The sequence below is a fragment of the Onychomys torridus genome, chromosome 1, assembly GCF_903995425.1.
Source record: "Onychomys torridus chromosome 1, mOncTor1.1, whole genome shotgun sequence".
Taxonomy (NCBI): Eukaryota; Metazoa; Chordata; class Mammalia; order Rodentia; family Cricetidae; genus Onychomys; species Onychomys torridus.
Window position 1 is genome coordinate 60,196,162 of NC_050443.1, and position 12,552 is coordinate 60,208,713.

Below are 12,552 nucleotides of genomic sequence, written 5' to 3' on the forward strand. Positions count from 1 at the left end.
AGACAGGAGGCTAAGAAGTTCAAGGTCATCCTCAACTACTTAAGAAATTTGAGTGAGACCAGTCTAGGATGTGGAAGGCCAATTTTTTAAAAAAGGGCGGGGCAGGTGATGGGGGCCTGAGAATATAGTTTAGTGATCTTAGTAATAAAATGCTTGCCTAGCTAAATAAATTCAGTTCCCAGCACTGCTAAAAGACTGCTCTGGACACAGAGCTGACTTTTTTTTTTTTTTTTTTTTAAAGTTAGCCGGCAGGACCAACAAGCAGAAAGAGATCCCTGCCTGAGGATGGTGCTTGCAATGAATGTGCACACAGCATGGAGCAGCTTTCCAATACCTTGCTTTTTGTTTTTGGTTTTTCGAGACAGGGTTTCTCTGTAGCTTTGGCGCCTTTCCTGGAACTCACTCTGTACCCCAGGCTGGCCTTGAACTCACAGAGATCCACCTGCCTCTGCCTCCCATGTGCTGGGATTAAAGGTGTGCACCACCACTGCCCAGCCTTTTTTTTTTCCCCCAACACCTTGCTTTTATAGTTGTACCAAAGCAGTGAAGATAACCCTGAGGCTGAGGACAGGGGGCCCTATATACACAGACCTCAGAAAGCCTGGGCAGCCCTGCAATAAAGGGCCTGGGAGAATCTGCTTTTAAGAGTAGTAACAGGGCAAATAAAGCTGAGCACGCTAGCACAGGCCTTTAATCCCAGCCCTCGGGAAGCAGAGACAGGTAGACCTTGGTGAGATCAAGACCAGCCTGATCCATATAAGGAGTTCCAAACTAGCTACACAATGAGACCTTGTCTCAAAGAAAAGAACAGGGCTGGAGATGCAGTGATGGAATGCTTCCGGAGTATACACAAAGCACCGAGTCTCAACACTACAAAAGGTGCACATGTTAATAATATTTACAGTATCACAAAGTGATAATCCCTATGTGGAAGGAAGGGATCCTGCTGGGAAACTGTGTGAGCCTCTGCCCCTAGGCCCCAGCTGCCTCCTGCTCAGGAACAAAGACTGCAGACAATTTTGTGAAGAATCCAGGGCCTGCCTTACCCCAAAAGTCTAGTAACTCAGGCAGCTTCTGTAGAGTGCATGAGGCCCACAAGCTGCCTTGGGCCTCCTAGCTGACCTATTAACAGCCGGAGGCACCCCAACCCTGTCCCTGGGGCACCCTGCCAGCTGCTTCCTCCCACTCAGGGACAAACACAGCAAGACGGTTTTGCGAAGAGCCTTTTAGTAGCTAAATATGGCACCATGTGATTCAGAGCAATATAAATTACAGTATGCAAAACACACTGGCTGGCTGAGGTAAAGCACACCGTCCCTGCCTCGTGTGCACCATGAGGGGAAACTGCTCACATACTTAAAAAAAAAATCTTCATCATAAAAAAATGTCCCCTAGAAAGGCCACCAGAGAGAGGGCTGTGAGGCTCACCCTCTACCATGTATGGAACACCCACTGCAGTTAGGCAGTGTCTGCCCTACTGCTTGCCCAGAGCTCGGTCCAGGTTGCTCTTAATGGTGTCCAGGAAGTCCGTGGTGTTCAGGAAATGTTCATTCAGCTTCACACTGCCAAGAGAACATTGGGAGCGACTCAGGCCTCCTGAAGGCCATCAACCAAGCCCTTCCCAGGCACATCAGACCCCAGGCATCAGAATGGCCATATCATGCCACCAGGCACAGGTCCAAGTTTTCCAGTAGCCCACTATCAGAGGGCCACAATGAACTTAGCAGGAACTTAAAAGAGTGACAAGCCACTGACATAGGTCTCATAAGAGAAGCCGGGAGACAGTTGGAGAAGAGACTGAAGAAACTGAACATCTGCCAATGGGGACCACCTCAGGAGGTGTGGCCTGAGCCATTGCTCAGGACTTGTTCTGCCCCAAACACTAGGCAGCTATACTGACTCATGAGAGGGACCCTAAGTTGGGGTCCCCTGGCTTCCTTCCTCCCACCTGCTCAGGTCTCAGGCCCTGTATCCCAAAGCACACACTTGCTGAGGCCATGGATGCAGCCAGCCAGGTCCTTGGTCATAGCTCCACTCTCCACAGTCTCTACACACACCTTCTCCAGAGTCTGTGCAAACCTGCAGAGAATGTGTCAGTGAGGCCCCCGGCATGCTGGGCCACCACGGGCTGCTCAACTTCTCCCCATGTGCTCACCTGATGAGGTCCTGGTTCCCATCTAGCTTCCCTCGATGCTCTAGACCCCGTGTCCAGGCAAAGATGCTGGCGATAGGGTTCGTACTGGTGGGTCGTCCCTGGGAACAGGCCATGGGATCAACAGCTGAGCCCCAGATAGAGCTGTCCACCTTCAGACTGACAGATCAGGCGCATCCTCCCCAGCCATCAGGGCCAATGGGCATTGGATCTTGAGGTGCACACTTACCTTCTGGTGCTCTCGGTAATGGCGGGTGACGGTCCCATGGGCAGCCTCAGCCTCAATTGTCTTCCCATCAGGACAGACCAGCACAGATGTCATCAGGCCAAGGGAGCCAAAGCCTGGGGGGTGGGGGGTGGGCAGATGTCCCCTCAAGGTCATGCTTCAGCTCCAGACCCTTCATCTTAGACTGGATGCCTTCTCATCTTCTGACCCCCATTCCCAGCCCACTGCAGCTGACAGGACAACAGAGCCCTCACAGGCAGCCATCACCCATGTGCTCCCTTCCCAGACCCCACAGCCTGGGCTGTCGGTCTTACAGCCCCCAGAAGACTGTCTCAAGCAGACACAAGCTGCCCTCAGCTGTTTGGCAACCATCACAGTTTCTGCTGCTGTTAGGCTACTTTCAAACTTTATTTCCAAATAAAGCCCCCCAGATCCAGATTTCAGCTGGAATGACTCTGTTGTCAAGGACCCCGGGGAATCAAAAACTCCCCCAGACCCACACGGCACGGGCAGGCTCAAGGAAGAAAAAGTGGGCCCTTTACAGAAGGAAAGGAGTCAGCTCAGATTTCTTTTTTTACACTTATTTGCTTTTATTTTGTGCAGGGGACGGTGCACACGTGCCCAAGTAGAGGTCAGAGGATGGCTTGCAAGAGTCTGTTTCCTCCACCGTGTAGGTTCCAGGGATCAAACTCAAGCTGTCAAGCTTGGCAGCAAGTGCCTTTATTCGCCCAGCCATCTCAAGCTCTTTTCCTGCCTTGTTTTATTTTTGTTTATCCTGGAATTCACTATTTAACCCAAGCTGGCCTCGAACTCACAGCCATCTGCCCACCTCAACTTCCTGAGCGCCGAGATTACAAATGTGAGCCCCTGTGCCCAGCATCCTGCACTCCTTTCTATTAGAACAGCCTTGTCACACACCAGTCATAGGGACAGAGACAGGCAGATCCCCTGGACTCAGCAGCCAGCTAGTTTAAATTCTAGTTCACTGAAAAAACTGTCTCAAAAAATAAGAGAGAGGGAAGACAGGACAGTTCAGCTGGTAAAGGCTCTTGTCACCAAGCTTGACAACCTGAGGTCAGTCTCTGGGCCCCACGTGGTGGAGAGACAGAACCTCCTCCTGCAAGGTATGCTCCAAGCCCCACGCGTGTGCTGCAGCATACTCACAAGCACAAATAAAGGCAGCTCAGTAGGAGAGCGCTTGCCTGGCTCTCATGAGGACCTATGTAGAATCCCCAGTACTGCCAGACAGACAGATAAATAATGAATTCATAAACATTTTTAGACTGTCTATTATTATGTAGCTCTGGCTGGCCTAAAACTCATCATGTCCTTGAACTCAGAGAGATCCAGTTGCCTCTGTTCATAATGCCATCGTGCCTGACCTTATAAATGTAATTTTTTAAAAATATATTGGGAGCCGGGCAGTGGTGGGGCACGCATGCCTTTAATCCCAGCACACAGGAGGCAGAACCAGGCCGATCTCTGTGAGTTCGAGGCCAGCCTGGTCTCCAAAGCGAGTTCCAGGAAAGGCACAAAGCTACACAGAGAAACCCTGTCTTGAAAAACCAAAATATATATACTGGGGCTGGAGAGATGGCTCAGTGGTTAAGAGCACTTGACTGCTCTTCTAGAGGTCCTGAATTCAATTCCCAGCAACCACATGGTGGCTCACAACTGTCTGTAATGGGATCAGATTCTGGTGTGCACGAAGACACAGCAGTCATATATATAAAATACATGAATAAATAAATCTTTAAATATATATATAATATAATAAGATGGAGCACAATAGAAGATACCTAAACCAACTTCTGGCCTCCATGGGGAACACGCACATGCACAAGCACAAGCACACACATGAGTACACACACACACACACACACACACACACACACACACACACACACACACACACACACCTCTAGATGACTAGTAGTCCACTCATGCTCTTGGGTGTATCTTTTGTGTGTTTGTTTTGTTTTGGAGACAACGTTTCTCTGTATAACAGCTCTGGATGTCCTGGGATTCAGTTTGTAGATCATTTTGTAGGTTGGCCTCAAACTCAGAGGTCTGCCTGCCTCTGCCTCCCAACTGCTGGGATTAAAGGCGTGGGCCACTACGCCCAGCCTAACTTGGATGGATCTTACTTTCTCCCCAAGAGCCTCTCTTTCACCTAACCCTGTGCTGACAATCATATTGAAATTTTTTAATTAAAAAAAAAACAAAACAAAAAAACAAAAAACCCACGCTGGGCGGTGGTGGCACATGCCTGTAATCCCAGCACTAGGGAAGCAGAGGCAGGTGGATCTCTGTGAGTTTGAGGCCAGCCTGGTCTACAGAGCTAGTCCAGGACAGGCTCCAAAGCTGCACAGAGAAACCCTGTCTAGAAAAGCCGGGAAAAAAAAAAAAAAAAAAAAAAAGAAAAGAAAAGAAAAGAAAAGAAAGAAAGAAAGAAAGAAAGAAAGAAAGAAAGAAAGAAAGAAAAAAATCACTCCAACCATGGAATTCCAACAGTTCCTCCCTCCGGAAGCAGGTCATCCCAGCATACCTTGAGCCAGGATGTCGGACTGTACATCTCCATCATAGTTCTTGCAGGCCCACACAAAGCCACCTGAAGACTTGAGCACCTGGGCCACCATGTCGTCGATGAGCCGATGCTCGTACCAGATCTTATTCTTGTCAAAGTCAGTCTTATAGTGCCTGGGAGCAAAAGGGCTTGTTTCGGGGAGAGGACAGGAGGAGGCTGGCAGCTTAAGGACCCCTCCCTGGACCTCAAAGCGGAACCAAGCACAGTGGGAGCACCACCTCCCCAGGTGGAGTAGGGATGGCGCAGGGGAGCTGGGAAGCCGTGGTGCCCTCAGAAAGCGTCAGAGGCTGTTGTTACTTGTCAAAGATCTCCTGGAAGATGTCCTTGAAACGCCCGTCATAGGCCTTCAGAATGGTGTTCTTGGTGCTCAAGTAGAGCGGCCACTTCTTCTGGATAGAGTACTGGAAGCAGCTGTGCGCAAAGCCCGAAATGGACTGTGGGGAGAGCGGGCATAGCATGGCCCACCAGCCTGAGGACTGCCAGTCTTGCCCATGGTCCCAGGGCCAGGGCCAGCACCATCTCCATAAGACTCCTCAACCCCTATCACCATGGAGTGAGAGCCTGTTGCTTTGGCTGGCCCATCTTCTCCGTCCAGATATTTGGGAGCACAGACCCCCTACTACCAACTTCACTTTGGACAGCTCTCTCTCTACCTCACAATTCCTAGACCTCACGGCTGGTGCGGGCCTGGGTGTAGACCTGGTTAAGCTGTCTATGGCTAGGGCTAGGTTTGACCATTTGTCTCCAACTTCTCCAATTAGAGTCGTCCTCTATGGCCATCTGTGATTGGTTCAACGGTGGCCATGTGACCCAATCATGGCCGCCGCCGCAAGCTCTTTTTTCTAAGCTCTTTTTTCTAAGTCTCTTCCATCTCTCCCAGGTATGAGAATGAGGCCAACAGAAGCAAAGAAAGCTACACAATGGCAGAGGTGGAGATGAGCTGGGGAGGAGGCTGGCCAGGGCCTTACCTCGTCGGTGTTGTACATCCCCATGCCCACGCCACCGGCAGGGAAGTTGTACACCTCCCACTCCTGGGCACCGCTGCCGTCCTTTGGGGTGAAGACCATCTTGAACGCGCCAGCTCGATCTACCACAAAGTCTGTGGCCTTGTACTGCAGAGAACAGGTAGTTCGAGCCAGGGCTTCCCATGGGGAGCAGGAGTCAACAGACTCTGTCTCCGAGCCTGGCCTACCTGGTCGCCATGGGCGTGCCTGCCAATGGTGATGGGCTTGGTCCAGCCAGGGACAAGGCGGGGGATGTTTTTGCAGATGATCGGTTCTCTGAAGACGGTTCCCCCAAGGATGTTCCGGATCGTTCCATTAGGGCTTTTCCACATTTTCTTCAGCTTGAACTCTGTGAGGACAGAGATAAGACAGACCCATCTCAGAGCCACCACCAGAATGCACCGCGAGCCAAAACACAGCCAGACAGGGGGTCCAGATGTTATCCTGGAGAAGGTAGAAGGGTCTAGAGCAGTCGTTCTCAACCTGTGGGTCTCGACCCCTTTCTGGTCACCTAAGAACCATCGGAAAACACAGAGATTTACATTATGATTCATAAGAGCAAAATTACAGCTAGGAAGTAGCAACGGAAATAGGATGGCTGCATTAGGAAACTTGAGAACCGGTGTGGCCCCTGGAATCAACCAATTGTGACTGTGAGGCTTGCAATAATGGGCCTTAGCCTGAGCTGTGAAATGAGATCACTGATAAAATACCAAGTGTGGGGCTGGAGAGATGGCTCAGAGGTTAAGAGTACTGTCTGCTCTTCCAGAGGTCCTGAGTTCAATTCCCAGCAACCACATGGTGGCTCACAACCATCTGTAATGAGATCTGGCGCCCTCTTCTGTATACATAATAAATAAATAAATCTTTAAAAAAAATACCAAGTGTGCTGGGTTGTCATTAAATGGGTTGTCTGTAAAGTGCCTGGAACAGTGTCTGATGGCCATCTTACCAAAGCAAAGAGAAAGGGCAGCTTCCCTCTACCGAATCCTGCCCAAGACACTAAGATGTTGTCAGTAAAAGACTGAGCTAGAGCCCAGCACTGGGCTGGAGATGCAGCTCTGTGACGAAATGCTCGGCTAGCATGCACAAGGGCCTGAGTTTTTCTCTAAGTACTTTAACACACACACATTTTTTTTTTTTTTTTTTAATTCTAGGAAACAACAAACAAAGAGAAACTCAAGAAACATCAGCCATCTCTAGACCACCTGCCTATAGCACATTGGAGTGAGTTTTAGCCCTGAGTTCTTTTCCTTTGTTGTTGTTTTGCAGAGCTGGAGACTGAACCCAGGGCCTTATGCATGCTAAGCAAGTACTCCACCACGGGAGCCACACCCCCAGCTCTGCAGACCATCTGGAATGCTTGTTCCTAGTTTCCTCATACTGCAGAAATTAGGGAGGAAAAGTCCGAAACCGTATTCTCCTGTTGGTGTTTTTGAAGCTTAGGGACAATCTTATTGGAGTTTAAGAGAAAAATAACAAGACAGGCAGGCTGTAGATCTCAGCCGGAAGAAGGGATATAGAGAAAGGGAGAGAAGAGGCCATGGTGGGTGCAGTGAGGTGATTAAGCAGTCACATGGTAAAAGAGGGGGTGAGTTAGAAGAGTTCATGAAAATGCTGAGTTGCAGGGAAAGCAAGTTTAGCCTGTAGCCAGCCCTGCAGCGTTGTGATACCCACCCTCCCGCGGGTTTCCACACAGCCTCTGTAGCGCAGCCTGCCAACCGGTCAGAGGCCAGAAGGCCAGGCTGTTAAAGACCTTCACCACCGTGAGCGCGCCAGCACTGTCTCCTTCCTCCCTGTAACTGCCAATGCCTCTCACTGGTGTAAGCCATGCACCACAACAGGCCTCTACGACATGAAGCCTGGCCTGGCCGTGAACACGAGGCTGGTCCCCAATCACACCTCCCCCAGCCGTACCGTAGTGACCTCAAAGGCCCTGCTGCACAGCAGGCCCTCTCAGCAAGACTGGACTGACCTTTCAGTCCCCATCACCCCCACCCAGACTCCAAGTGAAATCAGCCTCAGGGACGCTCCCATTCCCCAGTGCCCTAAGGAGTGAAGTAGGTAACTGCTTCCATCTCCGTGTGTGACCCTGCCTGCTTCTGTGACCCCACCACACCTCATACCTTCCACACGAGCCTCGTCAGGGGTGATTGTGGCACACTTGACAGCCACGCTGTACTTCTGGGTGGCCAGCGCAGAGTCGATGGTGACCTGAAAAGAAAGAAAAGCCTGTCACATGCCACAGCATAGGTGAGACCTAAGGACAGCATATAGCACACACTGACTGTTATACCAGGAGGGTGGTGCATGCCTTTAGTTCCAGCACTCACAAGGCAGAGGCCAGCCTGGTCTACAAAACATTCCAGGACAACCAGGACTGTTGCACAGAGAAACTCTGTCTCAAAAGAAAAAAGAAAGCAAACAGAGCAAAAACCAAAGACAAATACTGTAGGATTCTACTTACACGGGTGCCTAACACAGTATTTTTCTTTTCTTTTCTTTTTTGTTTGTTTTGTTTGTTTGTTTGTTTTGAAACAGGGTTTCTCTGTGTAGTTTTGGTGCCTATCCTGGATCTTGATCTGTAGACCAGGTGGGCCTTTAACTCACAGAGATCTGCCTGGCTCTGCCTCCCAAGTACTGGGATTAAAGGCGAGCGCCACCACCACCCAGAGGTTCTCAACCTTCCTGATGCTGCGATACTTTTAATACAGTTTCTCATGTTGTGGTGACTCCCCCCCAGTTATAAAATTATTTTAATTGCTACATCATAACTGTGATTTTGTTATTGTTATGAATCATAATGTAAATATTTTTGGAGATAGAGGTTTGCTAAAGGGGTCAAGACCCACAGGTTGAGAACAGCTGGCCTCGACCATTAACACAATGGTGGGGGGATTAAGGGAGAAGGAAATAGAAAGTTACTGTTTCGTAGATACAGAGTTTCAGTTTTGCAAGAGGAAAAGGTTCTGCAGATGTCTAGGGCTGATGGCTACATAGTAACAACGCTGCCCCGCTACTGAAGTGGGTGAGTAGTGAAGGGATCAAGATCCACTGTGTGGATGGGTGAAGTTGTCAAAGAGTAAATTTTAAAATACTGTTAAAATAATAATAATAAAAAAAAGAAATTGTCAAAGAATAAATAAAAGATAAACTAGGGCCAGAGACAGCCCAGCCGAAGCACTGAGTTCAATCCCTGGGTTCTACCTGGTGGTCAGAAAGAATCAACTCCTGCCAGTTGCCCTGACATACTGGTGCTGCGGCAGGCGCGTGCGCACACACACACACACACACACACACACACACACACACACACACACACACACACACACACACACAATCAATGTAAAAAGAAGATATTCTAAAAGAAAAGCTGTCAAGGTTAATATTTAACCAAAATAACAATAGTAAGAATTTAACACCCCCACCTCCCCACCCCCGGCCAACACACACAAATCACAGCCTGTCCTAAAGAATGAGTTACCCCTGACACAGCGAGCGAGCATTCACTACGAGCAAGAAGAGCCAGCCTGAGGGAGGGCCTCCCTGTTCCAGGCCTGGCCTGCACCCTCTAGAACACCCCAGATGGTAGGGATTTGAGACTTTTTTCTGTTGTTTTTAGTTTTGCAAACAAACCATTCTCTGCTTGGCTCAAAGAGACAAGGAGTGATAAACCATCTAAACCACAAGTAATGGGCTAGGGGTGCCTACCAATTTTGAATTTTGAATTCAAATTCAAAACCCCAGAATCAAAAGAGCCAGATTCAGTAGGTGTCTGTCACACAGTGGTAAACTGTAAGACGTACTCAAATAAGGTGGAACGGGAGGAGCAAAGCCCAAGGTTGGCCTCTGATCTCCACAATGTATACCATAGCTTGTGTGTCAAGAGGGAGAGGAAGAGATGTGTCTTCAAATCATAAACATCAACACCCAAGCCCTTCTGAAAACTTCCAAAGCGACAGCCACCTTGAATCTCCTGAGGGTCTGGGTTCCACGCCCAGCATTGCAAAAGATAAACAAATAAAACACCGGGCTGAAGAAATAGCTCAGAAGTTGAGAGCACTTACTGTACTCCAGGATATGAGCTTGATTCCCAGCACCCACATCTGTCAGCTCATTACACCTGGAACTTTAGCTGTGGAGGATCCAACGCCCTCTTCTGGCCTCAGAGGCACCGGCACATGCATGGCACACACACACAGACACAGATACACACACACAGACACAGACACACACACACACACACACACACACACACACACACAAAATAAATATTTATTGTTTAAGAGATGGTTCAACAAGAGCCCTTGATGCTCTTGCAGATGACCCAGGTTTGATTCCCAGCACCCATATGGTGGCTCACAACCATCTGTAACTCCAGTTCCAGGGGATCTGACTCTCTTATCTGTCTTCCACAGACATCAGACATGCATAAAGCATATGGTGTACATACAGGCAAGCACTGGCAAACATAAAGACAATCTTAAATTAAAAAAAAAAATCTGTAAAAAAAATACATCTGATTGCAGTATATATTGTGAAATCCTGCAGAACTTTCTTTTTCACTCAGGAAAAAAAAAAAATTGAGCCGGGCAGTGGTGGCCCATGCCTTTAATCCCAGCACTCGGGAAGCAGAGGCAGGTGGATCTCTGTGAGTTCGAGGCTAGCCTGGTTTACAGATCGAGATCCAAAACTATGCAGAGAAACCCTGTCTCAAAAAAAATCAAAAAAATAAAAAATTAAAAATTAAAGTCCTCAAAAATGACCTAGGGGTTGAGCGTGTGGTCCCGGTGGCAAGCTCCTGTCTTCCAGTGCACTTATAGGACTGTCAACACCAAAATAAAAGGGAGGAGAGGAAACTAGGGGCCAGTGTGACTCAGTAGAGGGCTTGCCTCACAAACACAAGCCCGGGATTGCATAAACTGGACCTATGTATATAGCTATAATCCCAGCATATAGGAGGGTAGAGGCGGAGAGAATCAGAAGTTCATCCTCAGCAACAGAGTTCAAAGCCAGTTCGAGAAACCTGAGACCCTATGTGTAAGACCATGAACTAATGAAACCAGAAACCGGCCCTCTCCAGTGCTGAGATGGGACCTATCAAAAGATGGCACTAATGGTGGGGAAATGATGGTATGAGATGGAGCCCTCAAGGCCATTGAGGAAGAATGTAAGTGAGGACAGTGACCCCCACTTCTCCATAAGGGACACACTCCAGTACCCACGGTGGCCCCCGAAACAGTGAAGAGGGGAGTAGTTCCAAACTCGGCATGTTATGTACTTTCTCCTGTACGTACATACTACGATAACATTTATCCTACAAATCAGGCACAGTTAATGATTAACAGTAACTAATAAAATAGAACAATCATAGTAATACACTCTAAGCTACATGAATGTGTTTCCTTAAATTAAAAAAAAAAAAAAAAAATCCCCAGGGTTGGGGATTTAGCTCAGCAGTAGAGCACTTGCCTAGCAAGTGTAAGGCCCTGGGTTTGGTCCTCAGCTCTGGTTAAAAACAAACAAACAAAACCCTGCCGCTGCCATGCCACAGACTTCACCTCCTGTTCTTCACACGGTACAAGCAGCCCTGGCACCTGCAGGTCCCTCCTACCCTCTCTGATGTCTAGGGTTGGCTTCCTCCCCTGCTCAGACTTCATTCATTTGGGTCGTTCCTGCCTGCCCCATTCAAACCTTGCCATTCCCCTGGCCTCTTTTAAATTTAGCTCTTTCAGCATTACGTCTGTTTACTGTGTGCACACACATGCACTGCACTGTACCTTTGGAGGTCAGAGGACAACTGGACAACCTGTGGGAGTCCATTCTCTCCTTCCACCACGTGGGGCCTGGGAGTCAAACTCGGGTCACCAGCCTCGGCATTCAGTGCCTTTGTCCACTGTGCATCTTCCTGACCCTTCTCCTTAGATCATTACTCTGTCACACTGGTCAACTACCTTAACGCCTGTTCCCTTCACACTAGAATTAAAGCCCACAGGCAGTCCACTCCAATCCCAGCTCTGTCCCCTACACCTTGCACGGTATCCGGCCATAAAAGGAATACAATATGCTAACGGTATCAGTGAAGAACAAGTATACATCAGGGCTGCCTGGGCTCACTTTCTGTTTAGATGAATGTGCTCTTTCCCTTCACACAGCCCAGGGCCACTGCCACACATAAGCAGGGAACTCTCTCATGTGATGGGCACCCTGCCCAGAGCAGCTCACAGAGGAGAAGAGTATTTGTAATCTGGGCTGGAGGTGTGACTCGGTGATGGAAGGCTTGCCTGGCATCTGTGAATTCCTGCGTTGGGGCTCCAGCACTCCGGGGAGGGGCTGCACCCAGGTGTCAAGGCACATGCCTATAATGCTACCTCCTCAGAAGGTGGAGGCGGAAAGGGGGTTCACAAATAGTAAAGCTAGTCGGAACGATTTAGCGAGAATGGTTCAAATAAAGTTTAGAAAGAGCTGGAGGCGGCAAGCCCTGCGTGAGGCCCTGACACATTTGATACAGTATAAACTCCAAAGCAAGCCACAGGTCCTGGCTTCATACAAGGAGCTGGTCCCTGAGCCTACCACAGAGGAA

General features: G+C 49.0%; 1 protein-coding gene across 1 annotated transcript in view; it reads right to left on the bottom strand.

Moving 5' to 3' along the window:
• Positions 1-1,210: 1,210 nt before the first annotated feature.
• Idh2 (isocitrate dehydrogenase (NADP(+)) 2) overlaps positions 1,211-12,552 on the bottom strand; it is a 16,266-nt gene continuing 4,924 nt past the window's right edge. Inside the window, exons 4-12 of the mRNA XM_036169997.1 lie at positions 8,096-8,186; positions 6,158-6,318; positions 5,934-6,077; positions 5,263-5,399; positions 4,927-5,078; positions 2,382-2,494; positions 2,156-2,253; positions 1,987-2,079; positions 1,211-1,562 (exon numbers count right to left, since the gene is read on the bottom strand). Of these exons, the coding sequence (XP_036025890.1) occupies positions 1,475-1,562; positions 1,987-2,079; positions 2,156-2,253; positions 2,382-2,494; positions 4,927-5,078; positions 5,263-5,399; positions 5,934-6,077; positions 6,158-6,318; positions 8,096-8,186 (1,077 nt within the window). The 3' untranslated portion in view covers positions 1,211-1,474. The remainder of the gene's footprint in view (positions 1,563-1,986; positions 2,080-2,155; positions 2,254-2,381; positions 2,495-4,926; positions 5,079-5,262; positions 5,400-5,933; positions 6,078-6,157; positions 6,319-8,095; positions 8,187-12,552) is intronic.